General features: G+C 58.9%; 1 protein-coding gene across 9 annotated transcripts in view; it reads left to right on the top strand.

Annotated features, from left to right (window-relative positions):
- Positions 1-15,052, top strand: part of BRD4 (bromodomain containing 4) — a 63,092-nt gene that overhangs the window by 45,812 nt on the left and 2,228 nt on the right. For 8 of the 9 annotated variants that reach the window (XM_040542517.1, XM_040542525.1, XM_040542524.1 and 5 more), the window contains exons 13-21: positions 1,017-1,127; positions 8,607-8,659; positions 8,878-9,262; positions 10,844-11,389; positions 13,219-13,328; positions 13,514-13,676; positions 13,788-13,918; positions 14,299-14,510; positions 14,743-15,019. In XM_040542517.1, the coding sequence (XP_040398451.1) occupies positions 1,017-1,127; positions 8,607-8,659; positions 8,878-9,262; positions 10,844-11,389; positions 13,219-13,328; positions 13,514-13,676; positions 13,788-13,918; positions 14,299-14,510; positions 14,743-15,019 (1,988 nt within the window). The remainder of the gene's footprint in view (positions 1-1,016; positions 1,128-8,606; positions 8,660-8,877; positions 9,263-10,843; positions 11,390-13,218; positions 13,329-13,513; positions 13,677-13,787; positions 13,919-14,298; positions 14,511-14,742; positions 15,020-15,052) is intronic. The other variant, XM_040542526.1, reaches the window with a different exon arrangement.

The raw sequence follows: 15,052 nt of genomic DNA, 5'->3' as shown, positions 1-15,052 counted from the left end.
TACCGATACGAAGCGTGCAACTTGCTGCCAGTTAGGTGGAACAGCACCCGCCGTTTCAGCCCGAGGCAGGCTGTTTTTATAAAAACCACGGGTGCTCTTTCTGATGAGCAGCAGCCTTGTGGTGGGGCAGGGGAATGGAGGTGGGTGGGGGGACCACGGCGTCCTGCAGGGCACGGGGCTCGCTTTGAGCTGCCTGCTCTTTGGGCTGAGGCTCCCGACCTCGCCCCTCCTCTCTGCCAGCCTCTGGAGGCTTTTTATTCCACTTTTCAACATCCCCGTTTATTCACGGCTGAGGAACTGATAAGCATTTTGGTTACTGAAATGAAATCTTGGGGGATTTGAAAGGAACCTCCTAGTTGCCCGTGGGCAAGAGGGGGGTGATCACAGCGTGCTATAAACCAGAGTGGAAAACAAACCTACCCAAACCTCGGGAGCTTGCTTTATGCTCTTGTACCCAATTAAAACATTTAGATAGTTCTGTTTCGGTTTAGCAAGTCGTAAAGAGGTACAGCAGGGCCCGAGGGCTCTTCAGCTGTAGCGACCCATTTTTATTGGGGCTTAAGCTATTAAAATAGGCAGCTGCGTACTTCCCGCTGCCTCAGCCACCTGTCTGGCTGCCTACCTGGGCCAGGAAGGCAATGCAGCTAAAAAAACAAAGTGAATTTTCAGCAGCGAGAACCCGCCGCTGCTGGGCACAGAGAGCTCGGGGTGGCCGCGAGCGGCGGAGAGGAGCCCAGGTTCGGCAGCAGCCCTGGCCTGACACGGTGGGAGGGGAAACCCCCATCATTTTCCGCCCCTTAGGAAATCGCCCCCTGTAAGACCTCCGAGGGCCTGCTGCAGCCCAGCTCGTGCAAGTCAGCGGTGGGAATAAGCGCAGCAAAATCAAGGGGGGTTTGCCACGCAGCCCCCCGGGGGTCTCGCTGTTAGCGGCAGTCAGTTAGGAGCACGCAGCAGGAGGCAGGGTTCCGGGGGGCTTCTTCTCCTTCTGACGCTCTTGTACTGTTGTCTTGTTGCAGCAGAAAAAGTGGATGTAATTGCTGGTTCCTCTAAAATGAAGGGGTTCTCGTCCTCAGAGTCTGAGAGCACCAGCGAGTCGAGCTCCTCCGACAGTGAAGATTCAGAAACAGGTTAGATGCAGCTTATTTAAAGACTCAGTCCTATACCTGTTTTCTGTATAAATAAATATGTTTTCATTACCGGCTTGGTCTTTAATTTTTTGTCTTTGTAATCAAACCAATGTACCCAGCGGAGATGCTGCATGTTGCCCGTCTCGGGCCCTCCGTGTACAACTTGGCAGTAGCGCTGTTGTCTCTGGCACTTCTCGAGCGCTACGAGATATTTTCATAAGCTTTCCTTTCTCAAGTTGGATGTGGGCGCAGGAGCCAAACTGCGGCATGTGCCAAGGTAGCTCTTTGTCTGGCTGATGACCTAGATCTGTATTTTTAGAAAGCCGCTCTATTGTCCTCACGGGAGGCACGAGGCGTTCTCACCAGGAACGCTTGTGCAACAGAGCGGTGTGGTGGAGAAAGACTTGGGAAACGTGTGTTATTTGTGTATAAGAGCCTTTTTTACGGCGTCGGGCAGGTCTGTGTAGAAAAAGTAGGGTAAAAACTTCCAGGGCAGCGTCTGCTCTGCGTAGCTCTGTGCTTCTGCCTTGGTACGACCTCAGCCTTTTGTCATTCGGGCTTGGATGAGGCTGCCCTTACCCTCTTGCGAAGCGTTGCTCTGTCCTCTAACATCACTTGCTGGCGTTCCCTGCTTGCTTTTACGTCAGCAAAGCCGTGCGGTCGACTAAAGCTCTTTCCCCCTCTAGCTGCTAACCCAGCTTGGCCTCCAGAGGTGACCCCGGGCTCTTCCCAGCACGCAGGTCAGCAGAAAGGCTTCTGCACGGCTGGGAGATGCATGAGGCAGGAGGTATCCTTCCTCCTCTTTCAGAGCAGGGCTGGCTCCGTGGCACATACGGCACCAGGACCGAGCAGAAATCCGCTGGCGATCCTGCCGGCCTCCAGCCTCGCGTCCTTTCGGTAGGAGGAGAAAAGAAACGCACAGGCTGGAGGCTCGCGGATCTGCAGCTCTGAAACCAGCAGGGCCTGAGAGCTGTCAGAAGGCTCCTCTCCGTCTTCCTTTCTCCTCCAAAAACGCAGCAGCCGGGATTGATTGGACTTGCATTGGAGCCAAGCTGGCATCAGTTCCCGTAAATGCTTCAGTTTTTAGGGATGTGTGCGTCTGGGATAACGCTGGAGTGTGCTATCTTTTAACGTGACATATGGAGGTTGCATGCTTTTGCCTACTTCCACGTATTTTTAGTAGGATCTGCGTGGTTTTTTTTTTTAAGGAACTTGAAAGGTTTTGTTGTATTGGACTAACTCGTAGGTGGCGATCGGAAGGTTAAATCTGTCGGTGACAAATTCCAAGAGGGGAAAGGGGACCCGTGCTCCTTGGCAAAGCAGTGAAACAAACCGGCCGTGTTTGTGCTCGTAGAAAACACTCGGGCCGCTTATTTCCATTTATCTCCTCCTGCCTGCAGCTCTGTGTGGCTTTGCCAGGGGCTCGGAGCCCCCCTGGCCGTGTTGGGCACCGCGCGTGTTCCCGAGGGCTCGCCGCGCCGTGCGGCCGCTTGGCTAAGCGCCATCCTGCTTGTCCGCGGTCCCAGGTGGGACGAGAGCTCTGAAGGGGCCGTGTTTTGCTGCGAGCAGGCGCTGGAGGGGACAGGCAGAGCTCTAAACGAAGCGATTTTAGTAACTCCTAGGGTGCAGAGGGCTCGTGATGGAATAGACCGAAGCAGAAGCGAGCGCTTTTCTCCCGGGGGTGGCATCTCCACGCATCCCTCCCAGGGACGCCGCTCGCCGTCTCGGGTCCTAGAGCCGCAGCGTGGTTGGGGTCGGAAGGGGACCTTAAAAACCCTCGGGTTCCAGCCCCCCGCCGTGGGCAGGGACACCTCCCACTAGACCCAAAGTTTCATCAGGGGCCGACCCCACCTGAACCCGGGCTGCGGGTCCCGTTTCCAAACGAAATGTGGAACGAAAAAATCGCCCGCGGAGGCGAATCTGACGAGGGCGATGTGGTGCTGGTTGGAAATTCTTCTTTGCCAAAGAGGCGGCATTGGACCGCGCACCAAAACGGTGCCCAGCCCTCCCTGCTAATGGAATTAGGTGGGGATAATTGGGAGCTGTGCTTGTGTAACAGCATCAAAGCCTCCCACAGCCCCAAATCTGCTCCAGCTGACAAAACCGGCCTCTGATGAAACTGAAAATGCTGTTTTTTCTCCCAAACCGTGCCTGGTGATGGGGCTATAAATGCGGAGAGGGAGAAAACAATTTGCAGATAGAAGCCCAAACCTTTGGATTTAGAAGAGAACTGCATCAATGATGCAATGTGGCAAACAGAAGATGGTTAAACTCCTTTTTTTTTTTTTTTTTTTTTTTTTTAGTAATTTACAGCCATCGGGGCTTTGGTTTTCCTAAAAAAGCCAAGCCTCCCCTCCCGATCGAACACCACGAGCTGCCGAAAGCCCTCGCTGGCAGCGTGGCCGGGTGCCTGCAGAGCTGCTTCGTTCCCTCTAATTATTGGGGCCCTGTTTAATTGCTGGGGGGGGGCTGCACGTTTCCGATGCCGTGCGTAACCACGCTTTCGGTGACATGGCAGCCCTGTCCTTGTCCCCGGTCCCTGTGGACCTTGGAGCAGGATGAGGCCGTTCCTTTTTGCTGTTGTTAAATATTCCTGTATTTACCCCAGCTCTTGGAAACTGGGGAGGTGGAGAATTGGGTTTGCCACTTTGGTAGGCTTCCAAAGTTTGCTCTCCGATTTGAGTTAGGGTCAGGCATCTCACGAGCTTTTCTGTGTCTTTTTTCTCTGGCCACTTCGTTTGGCTGCTGAGCTGCTGCGCGGTGGGATCACGCCGTGGGTTTTGCGCAGTAGACGTTGGGGATGTTAAAACCTGACACATGCTGATGCACGACTTCTGTTTTACCTCAGTTTGCTCTTGCTTTGGTTCAGCGCTTTGAGAAAAAAAAGCCGGGCAGGCTGTGCTCACGGGTGCAAGCAAAACTAGATGCCATAAAGCCGTCAACGAGAATTAACTGCAATTAACTGCGAACGCTGTTGACTTGCTTTGAAGCTGCACGCAGCTTTGCTGTCGGGCAGCGCTCTCCCACGAGCTGTCTCTTGCTTTTTGCAGCCCAGAGCTCGTAAGACGAGGATCCTTTTTCCTGGATCCTTTTCCATGGGTCCTTTTTCCTGGATCCTTTTTTGTGGATCCTTTTTCCTAGGTCCTTTTTCTCCTGCTCACTTAGGAGCGATGTCTCCAGCCCTCGGTTCAGTTGCCAGCAGAGCGTGTTGTGTTTATTTAAGTCGGGAGCGTTGTTCTCCTCCTCTAAACCCGCAGGTACGGCGATACTCTGAAAGCAGGAGGCTTCAAAGAGGGGGGGGGGGGGGAAATAAATACGGGCTTTGTCGTGTAAGAGACGAGACTGAGCAGCCTTTGCCTTAAGCCCTGCGAAACCAGCGGTGCAGAACGAGAGGGTTATTCCAGTCTAACTCGTCGTAATTAGCGCCCAGGTGCATGCAAACGACCCCGAGCTTTTGGGGAAAACAGCCGTGGCTTTTACACTTCTCAGGTAGCAGCAACGGCCTCTTGGGTTTCGTACTTGTGGATTTTGTTGTTTGTTTTTTGTTGTTTTTTTTTTCAAAATCTCCCTGTTTTAGCGAGTTTTGAACGAGATCCAAGCATGTAGGTGCGTAAAGGCTTTGCTTAAGGCACAGGTGCAATGGCAGCGGTGTCAAACCCAGGGCTGGTGCAGGCAGTTTGTTATTAAGGAATCAAAAACCGGGCTGCGAAATGGGAGAAAAGCCGTTTTTGGGCTTTCAGCAAGCCCGTGCTTGGAGCTGTTTCTGCCCTTGGGAAGAGAGGAGCTAACGTTAGGCGGTGTGACGAGGCGGCGCGGCATCTCGCCGCTGCCAGTGGCTCGGGTTTTGTCGTCGCGAAGCCGGTCCTGGTGTCCTCCGCGATGCTCTCCTGCTTGCTCAGGGCAACTTTTATTGACTCGAGCAAGTTTTTATTTAACCCTGGATCCATTCTGTGGCCTCGAGAGAGGGCTGGCGCTGCCGCGGCTGAACCGTTGGTTGTTCGAAGCGGGTTTTTAGGAAGGATTTGCTCCTTTCCGCCCCCTTTCCTGGGCCATTTCTGGGCTCGGTCCAGCCGGGTGCCGCTCGTTTCGGCACCACGAGCCCTTTCCACGCTTCCATCGCGATGGTTTTGCCTGGATGGCAGAGGGCAGAGAGCTTCGGGCGCGTTTTAGCCTCGTTTGCTGATCCCGCAGGTCCTGCTCTCCCCCAGAACCCCAAATCCCCCTGCTTTTCCCATAGATGATTCCTGCCTTTTTTAGGAGCTCACGGGCTTTGCTGCGGCTGCGAGGCTGGAAAGGGGAAACCCAGGCTCAGGTTTTCACCGTAGGTGCTAAAAAACCACCCAGACCCAACCCCAGGACCACTTGGCGGGGCCGCAAACGGCTCCGCCGTCCCAAAACCTCTTTGAGTCAGCTTTTCTACCCAGGGGCAGCTCTGTCGATAAGCAATAGCCTGTTCCCAAGTTGTTTCTCGTGCCATTTTCCTTAAATTCGGGTCTCTTTTAGCCACTTGTTAAAATGTTCTCCGCGGCCGAGCCGTTTGTTCTGCCGCGTGTTATTTCCCTGCGAGGCGCAGGGGGGGTGGGATCGTGCTCTCTTTTATTGGAATGTATAACTGCATGTTTCTTCAGCAAACTTGTAACTCTAGCTCTCTCGAATTGCACCAGTGTGAACTGTTTGAAAGTTGGAATGGATTTGACCAAGAATGGACTGTTTTCGTACCGTTTTTATTCAGATTTCTTCCAGTTAGTGTTTTATCTGCTACAAAGAATTACTTTATACAAATCTGTTTATTTTTATATCTTGTCTGCATGCTTTTGGATTATAACAGCCATGTAACCACAACCTCCTTCCAAAAAGAAAAGAAAAAAAAATTGTATAGTTTTTTTTTTGTTCGTTTCGTTCTGTTTTTAAATAATAAAATAAATAAAGTGTTTGGCTTGCTCCAGAAAAATGCACCTTTTGTATAATCCTGGAATCGTAGTTTTTAAATATTTTACGTGGAGATGGAAGTCTTGCCGCTAGGGAAGCGTACGTTAGGGATTTGCTATTCGGGACAGATGTGGGTGGGAGCAGGAGCCAAGAATTTAGGGAAGAAACCCTGAAGAGGGGAAGGTGCCGGAGAGCCTCCAGGGAAGGCGTGCGCCCGCAGGAGCCGCTTGGGTGCTGAGCAGCTCAGCACCATCCTCCTGCTCTGTCAAATGTGCTGAAATGACATCATGGAAACTGCATTCCTGTGTTTTTCGGTGCTTTCACCCACGCACACAAAGCAGAGTGGCAGGCCCGCCGATGTTCTTTTTCCTTCAAGCTCCCAGCTGCTTGGACAGGGCTCGTTTTGGGCACAAAACCCCTTTTTTTTGTTTTTTTTTTCCCCCTTGGGGAGGCCCCCGCAGCTTCGCTGCCGGTTGCCCGCCGGTTGCCCACCAGTTGCCATCGTGCCAAGCCAGTGGAGGATGCTCAGTTGCCCATCCTCAGCCAGGGCTCGGATCTTTTTGCACCTCTGCAATCGGCTGTGGTGCCGGAGAACGCTTCCGTCGCATCGTGGCGTGCTCCCAATGCCGAGCGGGACCAGCGCCGCTTCCCAGCCTGGATGGTCGCCTGCGGTACCGAGTGTACACCGGGGACGCCGTGCGCCCTGCCTGCACCGAACCTCATCCAGGACGGTGGGGAAATACGCGAGCATCTCCCCAAAGAAGCGATGAGAAAAGGTGCCGGCTTCTCAGCGCTGGATCCCCGTCCGTTCTCGCCGCGGTTGCTTGCTCTGACCCCACCGCTGGCCCTCGGGGTTTTCCCCTTCCTCGTCTTTCGGCCTCGAAGCCGTGCGGGTTGGCGTCTCCAACCCGGATTAGAGAGAAGCGCTCTGCCACGATGCTCGCGTGGCTTTTTTAGCCCCAGCCCATCTCCTTCGAGGACACATCTTAGTTCCACGCCACCCAACGCTTTTCTCTTCTCTTCCCCGATACCCGCAGTCTGCAGTGCACCTTCCTCCAAGTTTCAAGTCCTTTCCCTTCCCACGAGTGCTTTTACCCCAGATAAGGCAGAAGCAGGGCTCCTTGCAACCCCCCCATATCACTGCTCGCTGTGGGGCTGGGAGGCTTTTGGCCACACAGCCCCATGGCCGCGCAGCCCTAGGTAAGTGGAGCATCCACAGAAGTCACCCATTTCTCAGCCCGTCTTGCTTTTCCCTGCATCCACAGCCACCTTTCCCTTTGACCAGCTTCCAGCCACAAATTCATCCCTGTATTTTTGCCCTGAGAAGGCGAAATCTCCCGGAGCTGGGCTGCAGGAGCTGGAAACGGCCACCACGCGCTCTCTTCCACTGGATCTGCAAGCGTGGAGATTTCCAAAGGGGCTCTGCCACCTTCGTGCACCCACATCAAACAATTCTTGCCGTCCAAAGGACTCTTTGCGGGCATGTTGTCTGCAGCAGGGGCTGGACACTTTTGTTGTGGTTGGTGCCCTGAGCTGAGATTTTCCTTTTCTTTCCAAATTGACATTTCTTTTTGCTTCAGCCTCGTCATCTGCAAAATCAGAGCACGTTCCTTTTGCTTTTGGGTGTTCGATGATGCCCAGATCTTTGTGTCCTCATCAAAACCTCTTCCACTATGCCTCAACCCAGGAGAGGAAGAGGAGGCGAGCCTAAAAAATTAGCCAAAAAAACGGGCAAGGCTGATTTTACCAGGGCTGTCTCAAGCCACCTTTGGAAACGGTGTTGGGGTCGAAATTCCCTCCCGTGCCAAGCACGGCTGAAATAACGCCACATAAGGCCAAAGGAGTCGAGCGCTGTCGGGCTGGAATTTGCCGCCGAGGAATTTTTGGCTGGATAACCTGATATCGGACAAATGTATTTCTGTTGCTTCGCCGTTTCTTGGCGTGGACTTGCAGAGGAAATCCTGGGAAAGGGTGGTTGTGTACACGAACTTAGGCCAGTTGTTGCGATGATCGTGCTTTAAAAATATCTCCGGCTCTCCGCGCAGCACAGGGAGGAGGCGTGAGAGATCACCCTTTGTCCGCTCACACAGCCAGACCCAAATCCTCTGGGTTAGGAGGCAGGGTTGCTGTTTGCCTAGCTCCATTTCTTTTTTTTTTTTTTTTTTTATCTCCTTGTGGTTCCAGCGTCTCTCTCCTTATCTCTGCCTCAGAGCGAGGCGGCATTCCTGGAATAGCTGAGTCTGGTCAAGCACAGCTCCATTGCTCTCGTGTGCTGCTTTGCCGAAACCCGAGCAGCAGAGATGCTGCTGGAGGGAGGCTCCCATCTCATTGCGTTCGCGTGTGGGTCCCGCAGCACGATGCTGAAAACCCCGATCCTCCCCGGTCCCAGGTGGGGAGCTCAGGAAAAGCCAGCTCAGGGGATTAAGTGGGTTTAAGTGGGTCATAGCAAACCGCTGCCGCGGGTTGGCCGCTCTGTTTCTTTCACCGTGGATGCGCGGAGCAGCACAGTCCGGGTACTAACATTTGCTCTGTCCCCTCTTCTCTTTGCAGAAATGGCACCAAAATTGAAGAAGAAAGGGCATTCTGGGCGAGAGCAAAAAAAGGTAGGACCCAGAGTATCCTCCCTGTCCCACTGGGTTGGGATCGAGTCCCCAGGGAGCTGTGGGGCCACGGGGTGTCCTGCCAAGCTGGCTCAAACACTCCAGCCCTCCAGCATGAGAGGCTTTTGCTTTGCTTGGAAGCCGTCCCACGGCCAGCCAAGTCACGGCCATGGGGTCCAATCCAGCAAGGCATTTTTGGGTAACGAGCATTTGTTTCGTAGCATCACCATCACCACCATCCACCGGTGCAGCAGCAGCAGCAGCAGCCGCCGCAACAGCCCCCACCGCCGCCGCAGCAGCAGCCCCCGCCACCGCCACCGCCGCAGCCGCTGCCACCGCAGCAGCTACAGCCACAGCAGCCGCCGCCGCCACCACCCGTCCCTCCGCAAGCGCCGCCACCGATGAAGTCCTCCCCCCCACCTTTCGTACCCGCGCAAGTCCCCGTCATGGAGCACCCACTCCCAGGGAACATGTTCGACACTATGCCACATTTCACTCAACCCATCATGCATCTTCCCCAGCCGGAGATGCCACCCCATCTTCCCCAGCCACCTGAGCACAGCACTCCTCCCCACCTGAACCAACACGCGGTGGTCTCTCCTCCAGGTGAGCATGGTGTGGGTGCTAGGTACCCCGTGTTGGGTGCTAGGTACCGTACATTGCATGCTAGGTACCCCACGTTGCATGCTAGGTACCCCACGTTGGGTGCTAGGTACCCCGCATTGGGTGCTAGGTACCCCGTGTTGAATGCTAGGTACCCTGCGTTGGTTGCTAGGTACCCTACGTTGGGTGCTAGGTACCCCACGTTGGGTGCTAGGTACCCTGCGTTGGGTGCTAGGTACCCCGTGTTGGGTGCTATGTACCCAGCGTTGGGTGCTAGGTATCCCGCATTGGGTGCTAGGTACCCCGTGTTGGGTGCTATGTACCCAGCGTTGGATGCTAGGTACCCCGTGTTGGGTGCTATGTACCCAGCGTTGGGTGCTAGGTACCCCGTGTTGGGTGCTAGGTACCCAGCGTTGGGTGCTAGGTACCCCGCGCTGGGTGCTAGGTACCCCGCGTTGGGTGCTGTGTACCCAGCGTTGGGTGCTCGGTACCCTGTGTTGGGTGCCAGCCACCTTGCACTGGGTGCTGGGCAGCTTTTGTTGGGTGTTGGGCACCCTTTGTTTGGTGGTGGACACTCTGCATGGGGTGCTGGACACCCTGTGTTGGGTGCTGGTCACCTTGTTGGGTGCTGGCCAACTTGTGTTGAGGGCCGGACACTCTACATTAGGTGCTAGACACCCCGTGTTGGGTGCTGGCACCTTGTACTGGGTGCCAGGTACCTTGCTGGGTGCTGGACACCCCATGTTGGGTGCTAGCACCTTGTACTTGGTGCTGGACACCCCATGTTGAGTGCTGGCACCTTGCACTGGGTGCCAGGTGCCTTTTTAGGTGCTGGACACCCTGTGTTGGGTGCTGGACACCCCGTGTTAAATGCTAAACACCCCGTGTTGGGTGCTGGCACCTTGTACTGGGTGCTGGACACCCCGTGCTGAGTGCTAGACACCCCATGTTGGGTTCTGGCACCTTGTACTGGGTGCCGGGTGCCTTTTTAGGTGCTGGACACCCTGTGTTGGGTGCTGGACACCCCGTGTTAAATGCTAAACACCCCGTGTTGGGTGCTGGCACCTTGTACTGGGTGCTGGACACCCCGTGCTGAGTGCTAGACACCCCATGTTGGGTTCTGGCACCTTGTACTGGGTGCCGGGTACCTTTTTAGGTGCTGGACACTCCATGTTGGGTGCTGGACACCCCGTGTTGAGTGCTAAACACCCTGCGTTGGGTGCTGGCACCTTGTACTGGGTGCCAGGTACCTTGTTGGGTGCTGGACACCCTGTGTTAGGTGCTGGACACGCTGTGTTGGGTGCTGGACACCCCATGTTGAGTGCTAGACACCCCATGTTGGGTGCTGGCACCTTGCACTGGGTGCTGGGCACTTTATTGGGTGCTGGACACCCCTCGTTGGGTGCTGGACACCCCGTGTTGGGTGCTGGACACCCCACGCTGGCTACTAGAGCCACGAACCTGGGGCGGGAGGGAGAGGAGGGAGTGAGGAAGCGGCCTTGGCTCGCTCCCGGAGGGCGGGCGGGGAGGAGGCCGCCCGCGTCCACGCAGGCGGTGCCACCGTCTCGTCCCCTCTCTCCCCAGCTTTGCACAACGCTCTGCCTCAGCAGCCCTCGAGACCCAGCAACCGCGCCGCCGCGCTGCCCCCGAAGCCTTCGCGCCCGCCGGCCGTCTCGCCAGCCATCAGCCAGCAGCCTCTGCTCCCGCAGCCGCCTCTGCCCCAGCCTCCCCAGGTCCTGCTGGAGGACGAGGAGCCGCCCCCGCCTCACCACAGCCTGCCTCTGAGCACCAGCCAGATGCAGCTCTACCTTCAACAGCTGCAGAAAGTGCAGCCGCAGACTCCTCTTCTCCCTTCAGTGAAGGTCCAGTCGCAGCCCCAGCCTCCCCTGCAGCCTCCGGCGCACCCCGCGGTGCAGCAGCTGCAGCACCAGCCCCAGCAGAGGCCCATGCACATGCAGCCCATGTCCTTCCCTTCCCACATCCCCCAACCGCAGCCGCCTCCGCAGCAGCATCCGCCCCCGCAGCCGCCGCCGCCGCCGCCGCCGCAGCCGCCGCAGCCGGCGAAACCTCAGCAAGTCATCCAGCACCACCCCTCGCCGCGGCACCACAAGCCCGACCCCTACTCGACCGGTGAGCGGGACTCGCGGCCGCCGGTGGAGAGCCTCGAACCCCGCCGGGGTCGCGTTTGGCGACGCCGGGCTATGGGGTGGTGGCCGGCGCCCCGTGTCCTCCGAGCCCGAGCAGCGCCCGGCGGTCCAAGACGGCGCTGGGCTCGGGGGGAGTCACCACGGTCCGGCCCCAAGCCTGACAAACCCCTCGCCGAGGCAGGATCCCGGATTTGGGGTCTTGGCGCTGCCGTTGCCGAACGGGACGAGCGCTGGATGCGGCCGGCACCGTCCCGTTGCGCGCCGGCGTCGGCCGCTCCGCGGTTGTAGAGATCTCAGGGTCGCGCGTCCCCTTCGGGCGCCGTTTTCCGAGCGCTCCCGGGGAGGAGCGGAGGCTTGGCCTCGCCAGCGGGGCCTCCGGGAGCGCAGCCGCTGAGCTGCCAAGGCGAGGAGGAGGAAGGATTTGGGGGAGAGCCAAGGACGGGCCGTGTCGTTGCTGGCGATCAACGCTTGGCCACACACCGCCGGGCGTTCCATGGCCCCCCCGGCCCTGTTGCTGATCCCTTTCCCGGCTCGGTCCCCCCTGGCCGCGTGCTGGAAGGCGCAGCGTGGCCTTTCCCAGCACGGAAAGCACTCGGCTGAGCGCTGGTGGGAGCGAGCGAGCTCCTTTGGCCACATCCCACCTCGGAGACCGTGCTAAGCCCGAGGTCTCCATCCCGTTCTTCCCAAAAAAAAGAAAATCGGCTCCTCCCTGCTCCCACTCAAAGCGTCCTGCGGGGGTTGTCCGTGTTGTCACGGAGGACAGGGATCATGTGCGCGACCTGGCATCATCCACGTGGGGTGACGCATCCCACGTGTGGCCACGGCCTGGTTTTTGGGCACCCCGGCTCCCTGGGGACGTGACCGGGGACGCGGAGCGGCTCCAGCTCTCCAGGCTTGCGGTCGTGGCATCGAGCTGCTCGTCGGTCCGGATTTGGGGACCGGGGAGCTGCGGTTCCCTGCGTTTGGGGCACAGTTCGGTGGCCACGCTGCGTGTCGCACCGTGGCCTTCCCCCCACGCATCCTTTGGCTCAAAACGCCCCCCGGGCACGGGCACACGCTCCTGCTAAAGACCCCAAAAAGCCACCCACGAGGGCTCAGCGGGGCCGAGGTTCTCTCCCGGCCTCCCGCAGCCTCACACGGAGGCGGAACGAGGCGGGAAGCGTTGCAGCCTTGCGCAAGGCTCCGCTCTCCCCAGCGGAGGCTGGACGAGGCTTGGAGCTGGCGAAGCCTCCGGAAAGCCTCCAGCGAGCGGCCTTGGTGGCGGCGGCTCCTTCTTTTCGCTGAGCTGTTGCCAAAAAGGCAAGCTTTTACACGAAACGAGAGGCGGAGCTGCCCGGGGCAGGTTCCCCAAAGCTTTCAGAAGCGTTTCCCAGGGTTGTATCCCAAGGGGAGCACTCGCCTCCTGCTCCCTTCACCAGGGATGGGGGCACCCAAGGGCGCTGCCCTCCACAGAAGCACCCCCTTGACACCCACTTTCCGCATTGGCGCCGTCTGATTTCGGGCTCGCCGACCCTTCCTCCTGGAGGTGGCGGGTGCCTCGGCCTTGCCCCTCCGCCGCCGGGCGCAAGGGGGGCAGCAAAAAGCATCCGTGCGGTTTCTCAGCGCCGCTTCTGCCGGCGGGTGACACCCCGGTGTCCTTGGGGTGGCTCGTGGTTCCCCCCGCGGTGGCCCGGCGTCGGTCGGTCGGACGCGTCGGGGTCGCCCGTCACGGGTCGCGGCGCTGGGCCGTCGGGGCGAGGCGCGCTCGGGGGGGTGATGTTTGGCGAAAGGAGCGTTGCTGCCGGCTAACCGAGTGGTGCTGCACTGTTCCAGGTCACTTGAGGGAAGCCCCTTCCCCTCTCATGATGCATTCCCCACAGATGCCGCCGTTCCAGGGCTTGGTCCACCAGTCGCCACCTCAGCAAAATATCCAGCCAAAAAAAACAGGTAAAGGGAAGGCAGAGCCCGCACCTGGGGGCGCAGCCGGGAGCCGTCGCCTTCCCCCCCCCCCCCCCCAGGGCGGATTGCTGGAGAGAGGAGGTTTGCTTCCCGGGGGGACGGGCGAGGGGGCTGGCGAAGGGGTAGGGGCCATCGGTCAGTGCCTGACCCTTGTGATCTGCTAACGTGGCAGGAGATGAGAGCCGCCTCCGTCGTGCAGTCGCAGCCGATGGTGGTGAAGGAGGAGAAGATGCATTCGCCGGTCATCCGAAACGAAACCTTCAGCCCCCCGCTGCGGCAGGACCCTCCGAAACACCCGGAGAGCATCAAGCCCCCCGCGCACATCCCGCAAAGTGAGTCCGAGCGCCCCGGCGGGTCGGCAGGCGAGGTCCCCGGGAAATCCTCCACGGGCTGGCCCCTGGGACCCGCGGCGCAGCCGCTCACGGTGACGCTCGTCATTGCAGGAACGGAGATGAAGCCCATGGAGGGCGGGCGGCCCGTAATTAGACCCCCCGAGCAGAACGCGCCGCCACCGGGAGTGCAGGACAAAGACAGACAGAAGCAGGAACCAAAAACGCCCGTTGCCCCTAAAAAGGTACGGCTGAGCTCAGCACGCTTTCGGACGGGGGTGGGGGTACGTTCCTTTGCCTCGATTTTGGAAATTCCTCCCCAAAATGAAGCGGAGGGAGGCTGAGTGGGGGCATCGCAGCGGGAAGCCACCGGTCAGAGGGAGCTGGTCCCGCTTCTGGCAGGGTGCCGGGTCCTTCCACTCACCCTTGGGGTAGCTGAAGGCTGCGTGCGCCCCCCGCTCCAGCACCCCCAGTCCTCCAGCCTTGAGCCCGGACTGGTTTCTGCCGGGGATTTGCCGGTTTCAGCCGCCGCAGGGGGTTTGCTGCGTGTTGAGCGCGGTGCGTGCGGCCGCCAGCTCGTCCTGGTGGCGAGCCTTGTCCCCCTGACGTCTCCTCCCCTCCCCAGGACCTGAAAATCAAGAACATGGGCTCGTGGGCGAGCTTGGTTCAGAAACACCCCACCACCCCGTCCTCCACGGCCAAGTCCTCCAGCGACAGCTTCGAGCAGTTCAAGAGGGCAGCGCGGGAGAAGGAGGAGCGGGAGAAGGCGCTGAAAGCTCAGGCAGAACAGGTGGAAAGGGAGAAGGAGCGGCTGCGGCGGGAGCAGGAGCGGATGAGGTGAGGGCGGCTTCGCCGATGCCCTGCCGGCATTTTTGGGGCCGAGGGGTTCCTCGAGGCTGGCGCGGCGCCGTACGCACGCCCGGCTGCCACATTCGGGTCGGGGTTGCGGGGGGAGAGGGGATGTAATCCACGCAGCCCCCCCCCCCCCCCCCCCCCCCCCCCAGACAGCAAAAGGGGGGTGCTCCGGGCACAGCGTGGGGTCTCACGGGTGCTGCTGGCGGCGTTGCAGGAGCCGCGACGACGAAGACGCCATGGAGCAGGCTCGCAGGGTGCACGAGGAGGTGCGGCGGCGCCAGGAGCAGCAGCAGCAGCAGCAGCAGCAACAACAGCAGCAGCAGCAGCAACAGCAGCAGCAGCAGCAGCAGCAGCAGCAGCAGCAGGTGCCACCGGCCACAGCCTCCGCGCCCCAAGGCCAGAGCTCGCAGCCGCAGTCCTCGCAGTCCATGCTGGATCAGCAGAGGGAGATGGCCCGGAAGCGGGAGCAGGAGCGGAGGCGCAGGGAGGCGGTGAGTGCGGCCGCAGGGACGGGCAGCTCCAGG

This window comes from Cygnus olor, chromosome 30 (genome assembly GCF_009769625.2).
Source record: "Cygnus olor isolate bCygOlo1 chromosome 30, bCygOlo1.pri.v2, whole genome shotgun sequence".
Lineage (NCBI taxonomy): Eukaryota > Metazoa > Chordata > Aves > Anseriformes > Anatidae > Cygnus > Cygnus olor.
The sequence above is the reverse complement of the archived record's forward strand: the minus strand, read 5'-3'. Positions and strand labels throughout refer to the sequence as shown.